The 18,167-nt window shown below is 43.2% G+C and overlaps 1 protein-coding gene across 1 annotated transcript in view; it reads right to left on the bottom strand.

Annotated features, from left to right (window-relative positions):
- Window positions 1–5,048: 5,048 nt before the first annotated feature.
- WDR36 (WD repeat domain 36) overlaps window positions 5,049–18,167 on the bottom strand; it is a 51,583-nt gene continuing 38,464 nt past the window's right edge. The window contains exons 17-23 of the mRNA XM_077347764.1: window positions 16,400–16,507; window positions 13,640–13,737; window positions 10,929–11,071; window positions 9,738–9,857; window positions 8,599–8,680; window positions 6,114–6,301; window positions 5,049–5,444 (exon numbers count right to left, since the gene is read on the bottom strand). Coding sequence (XP_077203879.1) covers window positions 5,295–5,444; window positions 6,114–6,301; window positions 8,599–8,680; window positions 9,738–9,857; window positions 10,929–11,071; window positions 13,640–13,737; window positions 16,400–16,507 — 889 coding nt within the window. The 3' untranslated portion in view covers window positions 5,049–5,294. The remainder of the gene's footprint in view (window positions 5,445–6,113; window positions 6,302–8,598; window positions 8,681–9,737; window positions 9,858–10,928; window positions 11,072–13,639; window positions 13,738–16,399; window positions 16,508–18,167) is intronic.

The raw sequence follows: 18,167 nt of genomic DNA, 5'->3' as shown, positions 1-18,167 counted from the left end.
ATTCCAGCCAAGCTTGAAACCTGCTGCATTTATATTCAGTGTGCAAGGGGTAGTCAACCTGTGGCCCTCCAGATGTTCATGGACTACAATTCCCATGAGCCCCTGACAGCATTTGCCAGCAAATGCTGTCAGGGGCTCATGGGAATTGTAGTCCATGAACATCTGGAGGACCACAGGTTGACTATCCCTGCATGGTACATAGGACTTCTGAGGTTTCTGTGATTTCAGTTGGCAGCAATATTTCTTAGAGAAATATTATATTAATGTAATGAAAATTCTTCAACTTCAGACCAACAATGAAGGAAGGAAACTTTTCTCCCCAAAAAATGTGAAGATAAAAATGACTGATAATGTAAAAGGACACATTTGGCCAAAGGCTGCAAATATAGAATCTTACATCAGAAAATGAAAGCTGTACACATCTGAGGATCATTCTGCTGTTCTATTCTATAGCCTCTTTCTGAGATTTCACAGAAACTTACAATTCATGGCTTCTTGCTAGGGTAAGAAAAGCACTCAAAAATTCCAGAAAGTAGTCATGATTATCCATTCATTGCCAGCAAATGTCAGGTGTTCTAGTGGCTTTTAAAAAAACTAATATATTTATTGTGGCACAAATTTACATGAACCAGGGTCAAGTTAACCTGAGAACGCAAATATGTAAGCATGACTTCAAAGAGAAGGAGAACACAGGGTAGAGGTGGGGAAAGTATTACAAAATGGCCAGGTCAAGCAAAATACATAGATCCAGTCAGATTCAGTTAGAGAGGTTCGTCATGGAACAGATTTTCTCGGGATGTAATGGATTCTCCTTCTTTGGAAGTTTTTAAGCAGAGACTAGATAGTCATCATCTCACAGAAATGCTGATTTTATGAACTTATGCAGTTTATGAGTGGGTGGGCAGCAAGGGATGTGCCAGTATTGGTCTCTTGTGGCCCTTCCTTGCAGTCTCAGGGAATTGCTGATCACCACTGTGGGATGGTAGGCAAATTCCCTCCTGGCCAGAGTGGATTCTAGAGATTTTTGGTGGGGGAGATGACTGGGGCATGAAACTGGGGTCACTATGGGTAGGCAGGTAGTTGTGAGTTCCTGCATTGTGCAGTAGTTGGACTAGATGATCATGGAGGTCCCCTCTAACTCTATGATTCTATGAAATCCAGACAGAAACAAACTATCCCCCCTGCAGCTGGTGTGGGCCACTCCCAAATGGTGATGCATTGACAAAGCAAGTCCATCTGGCCTTCTAAAAAGGAATTAGTATTTTCTGTACTGAGCTACCTACTTTCAGTTCTTTTCAGGAAGAAGAAGGGGTGGTTCTTATATGCCGCTTTTCCCTACCCGAAGGAGGCTCAAAGCGGCTTACAGTCGCCTTCCCATTCCTCTCTCCACAACAGACACCCTGTGGGGTGGGTGAGGCTGAGAGAGCGCTGATATCACTGCCCGGTCAGAACAGCTTTATCAGTGCCGTGGCAAGCCCAGGGTCACCCAGCTGGTTGCATGTGGGGGAGCGCAGAATCGAACCCGGTATGCCAGATTAGAAGTCCAAACTCCTAACCACTATACCAAACCGGCTCTCTTCAGGCCAAGGCTAACAATATCTGTCTTGCATCTGAAGTCCAGATAGCCAATGGGGATTGTATTTCTTGTATAGTTTCTTATGTTCTATGTGAACTGCCCTGAGCCCTAAAAGAGAGCAGTACATAAACAAAATTAATTAATTAATTAATTAATTAATTTAAGGCATATGCTACTACATCTACAAGAGATGAGAAAACGTCATTGATATCCAGCAACATGGTAATAGATAGCACTCAGTATTATTGCTTGTTCCAAAACAAAATACACTCCATTACTCTACTACTGCAATTTTAATAAACGAAACCATATTTCAATTGCTCATTTTAAAATACATGTATGCAGCTGACTCTAGGAGCCAAAACATTTGTGGCCATAGAATATCCTCCACAGTCATATGTTCACTCCAGAGACTCACATGTATTGCACATTTAGCCTGGCCTTCCTCCAAGGAACCTACAGCAGCTTACATAGATAGTCCCTCTCCTACATTTTAGAAGAAAAGTTGGTTCTTATATGCCTGGGGGTCCCTGCCATGTTTGAAGGGGGCCACAGATTGAACAATATTAGGAGAATCTAAAGGATTTATGGGGGGCTCTGGTAACTGAACTGATAAAGCAAACCTTTTTATCACGTTACATCATTAATTGAAGAAAAATTTCAAAGCAGCTTACAATCACCTTCCCTTTCCTCTCCCCACAATAGACACCCTGTGAAGTAGGTGAGGCTGAGAAAGCCCTGATATCACTGTTGGGTCAGAACAGCTTAATCAGCGCTGTGGCAAGGCCAAGGTCACCTGGCTGGTTGCATGTGGGGGAGTGGGGAATTAAACTCAGCTTGCCAGATTAGAAGTCGGTGCTCCTAATCACTACCAAGCTGGCTCTCTAGCTAGAAAGATTGATCTTTATCAAGAAAAACAAAAGTAATTTGTTCCTTTATGTGTGCTTGTATTAATATATTCAAGGGAAAAAAATGAATGCATATGCTTCTCTTGGTTGAATGTTAAAGAAATCTGTCTCGCTTATATATGACAGGATACAGTTAGTATAGTTAGTTCACTCTTGACTTAGGCCTTTCTTAGCCTAGCTCATTGCACAAGTGGCCAGCCTACTGAGAAGAGTTCCTAAAAGGACCATGGTCAAAACAAGTTAAGGATGGCTGCTATAACAAAAGATTTTGATGCCACCCCGTTGGTTCCCACGCCACATCCCTAGTGCTCCCCCATTAACACACACCTCTTTCCTGATGTTAGGTCTACTGCAAATCCAAAACTCGCTATATTGCCTATGGCTCTGTACAGATGATCCATCTGCACTTTGACTGATCATGCAGGAAGGAAGCGTGGGCATGAGTGCACGGGCCTCATCGCCAAGCCCAAGTTGTCCGCACAGAATGAATACAGGCAGTGTTAAAGCAAATGTTTCCTCCCGGTGATCAACCACACTGCTTTCTCCAGGTAGCTAAGCACAGGGAAGGAGCATACATGCAGATGCTTCCTTTGAACAGCTGCGCAGAGCAGATGGCTTGAGCAACTGTGTGCAGAGACCAGCACTCTCATGACCAGCCACCCTCCTTGCATGGTCAGTAAATGCACTGGCAGGTTGTCTGTACAGGGTTCATGCGTTTACTGTAACCTATAATCATGGCTCCTCTCTCAATCTAATCAACCTCACATGGATTGCTGAGAGGATAAAATAGAGAAGGGAAGAACCATATATGTAACCTTGAGTTCATTGTGTGCTTTATCCTGCACCCAATGCTGATTCTGCTCATGCACAGTGTTGAACTGTGGAATGCATCCATCTCCAACCCTCCCCCCCCCAAAAAAAAAAGCAACAGTGACTTAAGACAGCATTGGGTTGCTTAGATTAAAAATTCCATTAACACAGCCTTAAATTCAGTACATCACCCTGTGATTTTAACAAAGATATTTACTGTCATATTTGGGAAGATGAATTATCAGTTGATTCACAAATCAGTAATCATCAGAGAGGAGTGCTTGGAATACTCCTCCCCAAATTGTCTATTCAATACCATAATGACATTCACAAAAAGCTTCCTTTGAAGCCCAGATAAAGATCTTGTCACCAAACTACTCACTCTCATGGAAGCCTGAGAGCACAGTTGTCATCCTTCATTTTAGGGCATAATGGAAATTTAATTGCCGTATCAATTTAATGTGCAGCTTCCTCCTAAAGACGACTCATAAAAAATTAGTCCTGTTTGATGAGAGTGGTTTTCTTTTAAAAATCCACTGCAAATATCTACTTCTGTACTGTTCAGTTCATTATAGAATAGCAGAGAGGGAGCAGGGGAACCAAAGCAGAGGAACCAGTGTATATACGTTAGAAACTGTAACACAACTATAGAAGAGAAACAAATCCTTCAGCTTGGTGCACAACTGCAACCAGGGGTGGGAATGGAAGTTAACATTTTCCTTTGTATTTTTCTCAATTAACTAACTTTTGTTCTTTAGCCTTTAATATCCAACACTTCAAAGACTGGAAAAAAACAGAATTTGGGATTCATAGTGACATCTGTAGTGTTCAACAGAAGGAAAAGGTCGAATGAATCTTTCAAATTCCTTGTTTCCTTACTGGGGGCAATGGAGGAAAATCAGATATAAAAGAGTACAGGCATGAACAAAACAGACTCTTCTGTATTTGGCTGGGGGACTTTCAATGTTAACATTAATCCGTTATTCAGCAGGGCACCAAAACCACAGGCATCCAAAACTTGCTTCCACTTTTGGCTGGTGAGCAACTGACTAACTTGCAGCTTATGGGCGTTGAGATCACACCACAAAGGGATGGAAAAGGACTTGCTTCATCTGCAGCCTTTCTCTCTTGCTCAACTGGAAATGAAAGGAAGATTGAAATTGGAAAATTGAAGGATGGGGGGAAGCAGCAGATGGCAAGCAGAAAAATGAAGAAGTGTTTTGCCAATATTTTTGCTTACAAATCCAAAACTTGACTCACAGAAATATGAATCAGGATTTTCTTTTCCAAGACACGGTCCTGTGTTTAAACAGAAATTTTTCTCCTCAAAAATAATTTTACTAGTCAGATGCACCGTCTGCCTTCTCAACATGCTAGCCGTGCCTTGGTCAGAATGAAGATGGTGACAGAAAGTGGCAGGAATACGTGTCTTCTGTGCCGGGACACTGAGGGGGGAATGCCTGTGGTCAGGAAAGACGGGAGCAGGGGGTGGTAAATGTGTTGCTGAATACGCCGTTGAAGTGACTGTTGGTGTCATGTGATCTCTCTTTCTACCTATTTTCTGCTGCTGGGGAAACTGGACACAGATTTGTTCAGTGCCAATGCAAACTCAACCACAGAACTACACGATTTTTCCTGTGAATTCTGCCCAAGTCTATACAATAAACAAAAGAGTCCTTGCACTCATCCATTACCTTTCACAATTTTTAAAGAACTATACTTTTCTTTATGAAGCTCACAGTGGACACAACTAATTCTTTAAAAAGAAGTTTGGATTTATTTTTGGATACAAAATCATGTTATTTTAAATTAGAATTGTGGTCATTTATATACACATATTCTTGAAAACACACATTTCTATTCAAATTGGAATAAAACAGAGTTATCTGTTCAGGTTGTACTTTGAAAACTTGAAATGCATAATATCCATTATTACAAGAGATAAGCTTTACACAAGGTACTAAAGATTTAACATCTTGATTCTTAAGAACAAAAGCACTTTATAACAAAGCAGTCTTCAAGTAATTTAAAATGCAAAGGCTTTGGTTGAAAAGTGCCTGTAAATGGATCCACAGTTCCTCAAGCTGGGGTGACAGTCTGGATAATTCTGCCAGCAAAGCTGGCTCCGAAGAAAGGATTTTAAGGTGTAACTGAAATGGAACATAATATTAATTATTTAGAGACATTGTAGGACATACACTCTAGGACCACTTTGGTAATGTGTTACTGTCCTATCATTGCTATACTTTAAATATAAAAGAAGAAGAGTTGGTTCTTATATGCTGCTTTTCTCTACCCGAAGGAGGCTCAAAGCGGCATACATTAGCCTTCCCTTTCCGCTCCCCACAAGAAACACCCTGTGAGGTGGGTGAGGCTGAGAGAGCCTTGAGATTGCTGCTCGGTCAGAACATCTTTATTAGTGCTGTGGTGATCCCAAGGTCACCCAGCTGGTTGCATGGCGGGGAGCGTGGAAGAAAACCCAGCTCACCAGATTAAAAGTCCACACTCCTAGCCACTACACCAAGATGGCTCCTCTAAAGTAATGCCAAAGTTTCACAAATACCCACTAAAACAATCATATAATTTCAAATATTGTTTTGGGATCTACTTCTTTCTGCACCCCCTGAGAGGTAGCACAATGGATAACTGAATAAATAGCACAAAATAGAATGGGGGAAAATTAATGCTGTGAAATGCTTCTCCTACTCCAGTTCCCAAATATCTGTCTTAATTATTCAAAGTGGAGACTACTCTGGACAAATTAGTGTCACTGTATATCACCGGCAACATCACTGAAGTATGTAAAAATGTACATTTACCTTCAGAAACAAAGCAAGATATGCCTGAGCCAGCTCAAAGTCACACCTTGTGTCCAGCATTGCTCCAATCATTCTTAGAAAGCTCTGCATCACCTTTATGGAGCCACCACCATCAGGAGACAAGCCTCTCAGCTCTATCTCAATATTAGCCGGTCCCATGTCCTTCAGAATACTGAGTGAAGACTCATCTGTCAGAGCATAAAGAATACTGTTAGAGCTCATCATATGTCCGAGCATTCAATATCAGAGTATTCTGAATGGCTGATCTACCTCTGCAGCACTCAAATGAGACTGAAGCATCTGCACACTGTCAAAAGCAGCCGTTGCATGAAAATAAGGGTACAGCATCAACTGGTCAACAAAATATGAACCCAATAGCACTTATAAAACCAACAAAGATTTATTCAAAATGTGAGCTTTTGAGTGCATGCACTCTTCCTCAGACAACACACAACAGAACAGGGATCATGAAAGTACAGATATAAGGAGAAAGTAAATGAGCAGCAAATTAGTAAACTGTGTCATAATATCCAAATTATGTCTTACTAGTAATCAAGCCCGCTGCAGGGGAATGCAGCGGGCGCTAGGGCCTTACCGAAGTCGTCGGCGCGTTCGCGTTGGGCTCGGCTGCCTCGCTTCCCCGCCAAGGACAGACCTGAGATGGCTGCGGTGGGGCTGGTGCTGAGGGGCAGTCTGCGCGGGGCCCTGGCGTTACCGCACCAACGGGCTGGTCGGCGGCGGTGAGCTTCTTTTGTTGGTGGCGGGCTGACTAGGCAGGGAACCCCCGCTAGGCAGGGAACCCCCGGCAGCTGCGCTTCGCGCGACTTCCAGGGGCTCCCTCGGGCGTCAGCCCGCCAGGCAGGGAACCCCCGGCAGCCGCGCTTCGCGCGACTGCCAGGGGCTCTCTCGGGCGGCGGCCTGACGTGGCGAGAGGCGCAAAGCGCCTCTCGCCGCATCAGGCCGGGAGGAACTGCGAATCGGAGGGACCAATTGGCAGGCACGAAGCGCCTGCCGATTGGTCCCTCCGATTGTCTGTCGTGAGGAAGGGTCCAATCCGGACCCCTTCCTCATCACGGACTAATCCCACCTTTACACCGCTTAGCGAATTATTTAGTTCGTGGCGCCCGTGGCGCCACGGGCGGTTTAAAGATAATATACCATTAATTACTAACCTTGATATTTTTATTTCTCCAATGTCTTTGTGAACTACAACTGAACCCAAAAAACTGAGTAGCCCTTTTAGCAAAGGATTATCATATTACATGATCCACCACAATCACTTCCCAGTTCTAAGCAGGGTCTTTTGCAAATATCAACCTGCAAATGGGCAAAATCAGCTACTACCTCCACCTTATGGGATGACCTGCCACTCTCCTGGCTTTCTGCAAACTATGTGAAACTGAACAAAATGTGAGTCCAAAGGCACTTTTAAGACCAGCAAAGTTTTGTGTGCATACACACAAAAGCTCACACCCTGAATAAAACTTTATTGGTCTTTACCACTGGACTCATATTTTGTTCTGCTACTTCAGACCAACACTGTCATCCACCTGAATCTATGCAAAACTGAATTACTCAAGAGGGCTTTTCTATGCCAAACTTGACGTAATTACATCAGGAATTGTAGTCTCATTCAAAATGGTTTTATATTTTTGGACTCAAGAAAAAGTACTGTGTATGTATGTATGTAATTAGAAAGAAACTTACTAGAACACAAACTATACAGAATCATTTTCTAGTATTTACCAATCAGCTCAGGCTGTTGAGTTAAGAACCTGATCAAAATTCCTCCCTTCCATAGCTATTCTCCCTCAACATAGCTACTTGCGCAGCTATGAGGATGCATTTGTCTCCAGGTTTCGGGGCTGTTTTGCCCTTTGCCTAATTTGAGAACATCCCACATTAATGGTTTATAACTACATATTCTGTTTACTCATGACTGAGTTGAGCTGCTGGTTTTAATGTGGTAGATCCTTACTTGTTCTATAATATTCACCTTGATATTCACCATAGGGATTCAAACCCAGATTTCCCCAACCTCCTCCTACCAACTATTATATATTGACTCTCAAGAGCATTGTGATGGGTGTGTAATACAAAGTGTTTCGAATAAATAAAATAGTATCCACCTATACAAGAAGATATTCTTTTTCAAAGTCTGACAAGAACTGTATATTGGCAATAGGGGCCTAGTCTACTAAAAGGTTATTTTCAATTGTTTGGCTGTTTATTCAGCCTAGGTACACATTAACCCATCAATATGGTCCAACCATAAAAGCAACATGATTATGAGGATGGTATTTCTCGCTGAACTCAAGGATTCTGCATACAACTGTATTTTACAGAAACGACATCCCTAGCAGATTGAATAAAAGATAATAATTTATCTCAAACTTTACTTCAAGTCAATTTGTTTTTTCAGCCAGTTCTTTATACCAAAAAGTCAGAATTCACCTCTTTCCTTTGATGATTCATGTTAACTTACAGTTGCTTTTGTTCAGGGCTTCTTCAAGTTGCATGTGGAATTCAGATTTTTGTGCCAACATTCCAAGTTTAACTAGTTTTGACTGGAATATAGAAAACATAGTTTGCCACTTGAAATGCATGGGGAAAAATCATCTTTACATATCAATATACTTAGATGGAATTTATGGATAATATATAAATTAGTTCACATTTTTGAGAATTTCTTCCACTGAATTAAGACATCCTTCAGTTAACAACTGTACTAAAAATGGCAGGATGCAGCTGTCACAGTTTAAAGGCATCACATCAATTTATAAGATTATTACACCCTCTCAAATTTATTTATTTCAGGCTAGATGTACATTTGTGTGCATAAATACATACCTGCGACAAAAACAAATGGAAGAAATCAAAACAAGTATTTTCTGTGGACTGGCAGCTCCAAATACCTATTTATATTATTAGTCTCTGCAGTATATTCCGTGTATTTGTTATTATGTGTATGATGACAAAATGGACAGATACAGTTCAAAGGGAATGTGACATGAGGTCAGACATGAGATACTCATCGACAATATCCCTTTCATACCCACTAACGGTGCTGTTAAGAGATTTCAAAGAAGTTGTAATAGAGATCAAAACTGAAATAAATTTCTGTAGAATGAAGGAGAGGCCTAAACCAGGAAATAAGGTTCACCACTGCTTTACTCTATCAGGCATGTACTCTTGCAGAGGAAAAGAGGGGGTGTAATACATTTCATCAGACTTACTTCTAAGGGGGACTGAAATGGCTAAGAGAAATATAAAGGTAAAGGTATCCCCTGTGCAAGCACCGAGTCATGTCTGACCCTTGGGGTGATGCCCTCTAGCGTTTTCATGGCAGACTCAATACGGGGTGGTTTGCCAGTGCCTTCCCCAGTCATTACCGTTTACCCCCCAGCAAGCTGGGTCCTCATTTTACCGACCTCAGAAGGATGGAAGGCTGAGTTAACCTTGAGCCGGCTGCTGGGATGGAACTCCCAGCCTCACGGTCAGAGCTTCAGACAGCATGTTGGCTGCCTTACCACCCTGCACCACCACCCTGCACCACTATATTTCTCTTAATATAGTGATGTTCTATGTTAAGAAGATATTTAGTACAAACAGGACCCTTTTTACCTTCTCCTTGTCATTTTCTTGTTGAACAGAAGCATATCGTGGTATGAGACCAGGAACAGTGGGGATGAAGAATGGTGCAGATTTTGGCACTTTCGGTGGTTCTTTGGGTTTATTCTTTTTCTGTCAATGAGAGATTTTACACCAGCATATTTTCTTATTTGGATTGTTAACTTTTAAGAATGCAATTTCATTTTCTCGCTATGAGAGCATCTGAAAGTTTAATACAACATACCCTACTTGAATGTGAAACATAAATGAACTCTGCGTCACATTTAGAGAGATTTAGTATCAAACGATTTTTAAGTAGTTCTTATTCCTGAGAACCCCAAAGGAAATTCGAAAGTTACTGCAGGTCACTGCTATCACCCCCTTTAATGGCAAACTTTGTGGCCCTGCCCAACTGCTGTACTAAGAAAGGTGTGTGTGTGTATCACACACTAAAACTAGGAAGACTTCTGTATAACAGACAAGTACTTTTAGGTACAAAATAAAATGCAAAAAAATGTTTCTATGTAACACTGCACTGCTACAGATGCTATTACACAAGGGTCCATTAACACATCACTCCCTTCGACCTCCATGAAACCACTTACCACTGTCCCTTATGCCAGCTCTCACTTCTCTCTAGAGCCACCAACTAAGAACTACACCCTCCTCCTGCTCAGATTAGGCAACCAGCTTCCACTCAGCAATGTCTGTCAATCCCCCTGCCCAGAGTCCAGATTTATGTGTGAATCAATTAGGAAAGCCAAAGGGGCTAGGAAGAGCCAAGGTTTTAATGACTGACTTTTTATCCAGCCATTAGAAGACAGCAAGGCAGCCTGTGAGAGAGCAGAGGGGCTCCAATACTTCTGAATTCCACTGGGAACAGCAAAACTGCAGCCACCCCGGGTATAGGGTAAACAGCAAACAGCATGCTCCCCAGATTTACGCTCAAAACAGAACATTGCTAGACTACAAAAACGGAGACACGCTGCAGTAGTCTGTTGCAGGTCTCCAGTAGAGAAGATTCAAATATAGATCTCAAAAGAAGAGCATAAATAGGAGGTTCCTTAAACGGCCAGTTTTACACAAAGCCCTAAGGAGGTCCCTGCTTCAAAATCCAATTCTTTGCCATTTCTGCTAGAAAACAACCCAGTAGCACACAACTCCTGATCAGAAGCCTTTTAATGTATGGTATAGTCATGTTACCTTAATAACATCAAGATTAAGTAGGTTCTTCCATCTAGATTCCGGCAATGTAGAAAGGGTCACTAGTGTGTTTCCCAGCTGCTCTGGAGAATCATATTCTATCATCTCATCACTTGTTTCTTCCTCTTCTGTAACATCTGCATCTTTGAATTGTAACAGGCAGGGGGGAAAAAGATATATTCCAAAGACAGAAAAACTTGGTGACCAGGGAATAGTCCAGAACATTTGGGTAATTATTTCTTCACAACTATATTTCAGCTACAATGCTGTGCAGAGGGTAAAACAGCCCTAGTCAAGACAAATTGTGAAGAACATGCCTGCAGCCAGAGACAATGACTGAGAATACTCATTTCAAGCCATACTGCAGCAGACAGAAATGCACATTGGCAATTCCGTACCTGAGGCTTATAAATGACCAATTTTTCTTGGCCAAGGGCTTCCTACTTATACAGAGTAAATACCTGGTTGTCCCTCAGGGGTTTCTCCTCTCATTGAGTCTTTTCTTATTGACTAGGGATTGTAGGGTAAAGGGGACCTGATATAGCCCGAGTGCTTCTTTTTTAAATTTATTATTGCTCCCTGGTCGTACAGGAAACGTGTCATTCACATTTATTTATTAGATTATTACAACAGACCTGAAGATGATTTATAGCATTTAAACCAGTAAGGTGGTTCGGCCATCCTTGCGATGCTTGATCTGTTGGCCGTGTTTGACGTGGCTGACCATGAGTTGTTGGTCCACCACCTTGAGGGAGTCAGGACTGAGGGGACAGCTCTCCAGTGGCTGTGCTACTTTCTCTGGGACTGGACACAGAGGGTGTGTGTGTGGGGGAGAAATGATCTCACCACTATCGACTCCCTTGCGGGGTCCCACAGGGGCCCCCACGCTACTTAACATCTGGCCCGGAGTTATGGGCTGGGTTGACACCAATAAGTGGAGGACACCCAGCTCTATCTCCTCATGGATAGCCACCTGAACTCCCCCCCCCCCCATACATTTGCCAGTTGTTTGGAATCTGTTGCTGGATGGTTAGAGCAGTCACCTGAAACTCAACCTCTCCAAGACTGAGGTCCTGTAGCTGAGCAGGAAAGGGGCAGGTTAGAAAGTGTGCTCATCTACCTTGGCTGGGGTGCAGCTTAACATCTTGCTCTTGGCAAGGGTGATTCTGGATACCTCCCTTTTTGTGGAGGCCCAGGTTACAGGAGTAGCCTGCATGGCATTTTTCCATCTTTGCCAGGCAAGGCTACTAGCATCCTACCTGTCCCTGGACTGTCTAGCCACAGTAATCCATGCAACGCTCACCTCTAGTCTGTATTTCTGTAAGTTCCTCTATGCTGGCCTGCCCTTGTCCTTTACCTGGAAACTCCAGCTGGTGCAGAATGTGGCTGCCAGGATCCTAACAGGGACATCTTGGAGGACCCACATCCAGCCTATGCTGAAGCAGCTGCACTGGCTGCCAGTTTTGGCCCAGATCCAAGTTCAAGATATTGGTGATAACTTTTAAGGCCATTCACAGCTTGGGCCCTACCTATTTGGAGGACCGCTTGTATCTTTATGCTCCTCACTGGGTTCTTTGCTCTGTAGGTGCTAATCTGCTGGAGGTCCTTGGCCTCAAGGCAGTTTGCCTGGCCTTGACCCAGGCCAGGGCCTCTTCGGTCCTGGCCCCTACCTGAGGGCCCTGTTGGAACTTCCACAGTTCTGCAGGTCCTGTAAGATGGAGCTCTTCCATTAGGTCTCTGGATGAGGCCAGGGTTAAGACTAATCAGGCCCTCTGTGGGATTGGGTCCCTGCATTAACATCTGCGAACCCTGCCTAGGGGCGGGCCAGGGGGAGTTCAGAGAATTTTCACCTATCTTGTTGTGCTGCTGGGGGATATTGTAGAATGGGTTTTATGGTGCCTTTATTATGGTTTTATTCTGAAAACCACCATGAATCCTTGGAGAAGTAGTGGAATAGAAATGTAATAAATAATAATCTTGGTCTGGCTAAATATTTTCTTTTTTTAAAAAAATAAAGGCTCTCAGAAGGTATAGCTGTGAATCTACTACAGGTTATGCTTCTAGAGAAGTCTTTACACTCTTGTGACAACATGAAATCTGGATTGTTTCCAATTTTGCATAAATTGTGTTTTCGGCAACATGTTATCAGGATAGGCACTCTGGATGACATTTTCTAGACAGAACTTGGCCAGTAATTAGATTTTTATATCACCTTTTAACTAGGGGTTTTAACTAATTTCACTATGACGCTTATTAAATGAACTGTCCCAACCCAGGGAATGGGGAGAGACTGATACCATAATGAAGTAAATCAGTGTTCAGTATCTGTGACTGAAGCAGTTGTTGCAGTACATGCTAACAAGCATTGCAAAACTATGACAGTTCTATTTCAAAGTCTCTTAAGTAAGGTTTCAGTTAAATGGAAAACTGTGGCAACTATGGTCCATCACTGCACTGATAAAATACTTAACATAACCTCTTCCATTATACTGGCTGGTCTAGGAGAATGCAGTCTCTGAATCTACATAAGTGAAATCATCAATATAAACAGAAAAACAGCTGATTATTACAAACATGTGTGTATGCATACACTTTTATACACAGAAGACAACATTTATTTGGCCAAACACCGACAAAGTAGTTCAGCTAAGTAAGTTCTCTCTTGTGGTCTGGAACAAAATATGGCAAGATCCAGCAACACACATAAATACCTTCAGCTGGACTGGTTCCAGGCAGCATTACTACTGAAGGCTCATAATCAGCTGGAAGTGGACGCAACGAGACAAGAGAATACAAAGAACGGTTGGACCTGGAGGGAGGGGGAGGAGAGACAAAAACAATCAACTTTTTTTTTTGGGGGGGGGGAATTCTACATCCTCTGTGATCCCGTCCTCTGTGGGTACAACTTCAGAACTGAGGTTTCACAAATGAAATGTCAGCTAAGTCTGCATTACTTTGGACTGGATACCGAAGAAACATGGAACTAATTCCATGCCCCCCCCCCCCATTGGACCTTGGACATTCTTTCTGGATAGCAATCACACATTCCATTTCCAAATGATAAAATGCTTTTGAAGATCAAGGCCCTTCGTGCTCTGGGCTCCACATTGCTGAGGGACCACCTATCACCCTATGCCCCCCACAGGGGTGGAGACTGCACCGGAAGGGATTTCCCTTTCACCTTTATCTTGGCCATGGATTGCTGGAAACAAGGTACAGTTTGCACTCACATGAGTTTTACACTCTGCCGGTACCAACTGGTTGGTGGTCCCCGGCCCTCAGGAAGCTCACCTGGCCTCAACCAGGGAGAGGGCCTTTTCAGTCCTGGCCCCAACCTGCGGTTGAGCTTCCATAAGAGCTGAGGGCCATGCGGGAACTCTGCATTCTGCAGGGCCTGTAAAACAGCTCTTTCACTGGGTCTATGGTTGAGGCCAGGGCATGGAAGATCGGATGGGCCCCTCCAGAAGAAACCATCAGGCCAGTCCATCACTTTGTGGTGAACTGCCAGCATGGCGCAACAAGAGGGGGATAGTTTTGGGGGGAGAGGGGAGGATAGGTTTTTTGCTGCCAGAGTTTGTATTTTAATGGGAGTTATTAACTGTATTTATGTGGGGTTTTATTGTGTAACTCACCACAAGACAGCTTGCTGATAGCAGCAGGTAACAAATTCAATAATAATAATAATAATAATAATAATAATTATTATTATTCCTGGAGCAGGCTGCCTATTGCCTATTGCCCCATCGCGTGATTTGAGAAACCAGGAAAAACAGGAGTCAAGAAGGTCACCTTCCTTGAGCCCAGCAACTTGCCCACTTTGGTTTAAGAGAGCTGCCTGAAGCCATCAAACATATTGTCCCAAGATGACCAAGGGGTTTCCAGTCCCCGTACTGCAACAAGTGTGGGGGACAGGTCGCAGTGGAACATAGAGGCTTTATCTGCAAAGTGTTTTGGCGACCCTCCTCGAGGACAGTAAGAGACTGCACTACCCTAAATAATTGCACTGGGTGTGAGCTTGTGGACACAATGAAGGCCAGGTCTCGGTCATGCATATCATATCTACATCTCGCTCAGCAAATAATTTTGCAGAGTTGAAGATTTGTTGTAAATTGACCTGGCATTGCACAGCATCAGTGTTGGAGCTGGATTAACTATTCTAGCCTCCGCTTCAGCATTTCTAAGAATGGGACAGAGGTTAGAAGAGCTGTGAACATAGCCGTAATACCTCTGCCCAGTGTAAAACCAAGGCCAGGTGCCATTCAGCCAAGCTATTCTCTCAGCCCTTCTCTTGCCCTGCCTCCTCCCACCACCCTATCTGCCATAGCCTCCAATGGTTGGAACCCTCAACCCTGCTGGGACCCCTCCTTGTGTCTGCACCCCTCAAACATCCATCTTGGCCTACTGGAATGTCCAGAATAGTATAGCCCCTCTAACCCTCCCTAAACCAAATTCCTACTGCTAACTACCCCCTCAGGCTACTTATAACTGGAATAAAACTCCCTCCCCACCCTAATCTTATCTATAATCCAATTAATATTATTTGGGTGTTACTGAATCTCCCCAGTACCCCAGCTCAGGGACTCAAGTCGACAACCGAATGACTGAGGCCCTTCCTTCCCGTTGGACTAAAATCAGACTACTTAACTAGACCATAGTGGCCTCCAGATTTTCTGTAGTTCTACCAACTCTGATAGCAGCACCCTCTCACTGTGGCCAGACTGCCCTAGAGAGAAAGAATACCAATCTTCCTAAGGACCTCTCAGGATCAATGTCTCTGTTTGGTCAGCCTCAGTAGAGAGCACAGATGGACCATTTGCTATTCATAGGATGGTCACCAGATGGAGCTGTTGTCTCTTAAAGATGTTATATAGTTCAGTGGACAGAGTTCCTAAAGCAGGCAGCTCTATACAGAAAGATGGCTCTTGTGCAACTCTCTGGGGCATTGAGAGACAATCAGATATTGTTCCCACCCCTCTGCCTCCAGGTGCCATCCATTCTTGTAGCGAGGTTGAGGGGAGCCACCGCAAGCACTCTCCAAGAACCCCTGCCGAAAGACTTCCCTGAAGACTGGGACCACTCTGAGACTCTCACTTCAACTCCACCAACCAGCGCTCACCCTCCTTGCTTGGAGCAGCAAGCTGTGTATGTCTCCTGAGTGACAACAGACTTGCTGACACTGAATCTGGCACCCATACCCAAGAACAGATACGGCACAGCTTTGCCTGATCACGCCCCCTGCCCTACAGTAAACTCTGACTTCCCTGGCTCCCGACCTCTCGGATTGGACCTGGCCTTTGGCAGGCTCTCTGCTCCAACTTAACTGCCCAGCCATGTTGGTGCAGCCTGGCAGGTCAGCACATCAATCTCCATTATCTTTTAACCAATGATTGCTCTTGAAGTTTCTATATTAAAAGGCTAACATTTAAACATATAATGCCCTTTGATGAAATGATTCAATCACATGAACTTACCACAGGTAAATTCCAAGGTCATCCACATGGGAAGAAGCTAGAAAATCTCCAGTAGGAGACATAGTAATGCTCACAGCTGCTGAGTCTAACAGGAAACAATCTACCAAGCTACAAAGAGAAATAGAATATTTTCACATAATAGATTACAAGTTTCCATTGCTGGCTGGTATATAATGCTTGAAAGCAGATGTAGTCACTAACAGTAGATGTGAAACTGTATATACTCCAAATAATCCAATAAAATATCATGTGTAGCTAAGCTCTCTTTTGACTTAAGTTTTTTCCTGTGATACTTGCTAGCATGGTTTAAGCAGAATTTATTGGTCCATTAAAATTCTATTTAAGCTGCTTGCAGAGAGCCTGATTAACTCCATTCTTATCATTATTCTATACCAAAAACTATGATCAGCATCCCAAGAACTATACCTAAGAGTTTGAATATGTTCAGTGTGAATTATAAAAACCTTTCCTCCCTCTTTGAACTACAAAAATATGGAACTATGGAGCTACTGACACCCAAACAGAAAGAAATATACACAAAAACTCTCAGAAGACATAAAGGATAATGATTTTAATTATTTTGTCTGTAAGAGATCAAAAGAATACATTCATTCCACAAAGCTGCATGTAGAGCAACAACCATCTGCCTATGAAGTACTGTGAGTGAATCAATGCAGCATATTAATTAAGCAATCTTCTATATATCATCGTCTTTGGGGATATAATAATCCCACCTCATTTGTTAGACATTATCCAGCATGAGGCATGATGGAGGTGTAAAAAATGAGTAGCAGGTTTGACTGGATTCTGGGCAGTTTGGGACTCCAATGCTGGGGGTGGGTGGGGAGAAAGTGAAATGAAGTAATCTCACAAATCTAAAAAATATGAAAACTCTGTGGAAGCACTCAAGTGATCAACTGAAGAACAGTACTGGACAAGAGTTCATCTGGAACTACTGACTAGCCTCAATACTCTTTCACATGGTTCAGGCAGAAGCAGAGGAGGGAGACCTAAAGTGAAAGGGATCAGCTGAAGAGGCTGTTTCCTGCGTAGGAGACTGCCCTGTTTCCCCCCTGCCCCCTGGGTAAAGCTTACCATTGTGACCACATCCAGTAATTTTGGACTTTTATAAACCAATTAATTGGGGTGTTATTACTCTGGAAGAAGCTGGAAGTCTTCCTCCCCATTATTTCCTTCAGCCTACCACCCTTTCACAGGGACAGAGCAACCAGAACAGCATACAAGTCTAAGACATACCCTCCCTCCAGTGGAGTTTGAAAGATTTTAGTAAAAGACTAGATGTAGTGTAAAAAACAAAAAGGTAACCACTTTCTCATAAGAAAGGCATCCCAAATGGTAGGAGGTCTATATAAAAAATTAAGTCAGGGAAAGATGATAGAAAGTTGCGCCAAAGCTGCTGCAATGCACAAAAGGCATAGAGCAGCTGGGTAGTTTGGCCCTGGAAGGGCTGACACACTCCAACTTTGGGGTTGGGGGTTAAACTGCACACAGGCTCAGTCAAGGAGCCACAATGGGATTTGGGCAAAAGCAAATGCAGAAAGACAGTTTCAAGGCTGCCAGGCAAAGGAAAGCAACAGAAGATTATCTGTTGCATTGAAACACAAACTGGCTCCCAGTCACAAATTTCTGGTCCTTGTATCCAGTTAAAAGGACACAAATTCAACTGCCAGCATCACATCAACTTTGAATGAAGCCAGGAACTTGCGTGATTCACATAACCTTCTGCATAAGGGGACACACCTCATTG

Source organism: Paroedura picta, chromosome 7, assembly GCF_049243985.1.
Source record: "Paroedura picta isolate Pp20150507F chromosome 7, Ppicta_v3.0, whole genome shotgun sequence".
Taxonomy (NCBI): Eukaryota; Metazoa; Chordata; class Lepidosauria; order Squamata; family Gekkonidae; genus Paroedura; species Paroedura picta.
The sequence above is the reverse complement of the archived record's forward strand: the minus strand, read 5'-3'. Positions and strand labels throughout refer to the sequence as shown.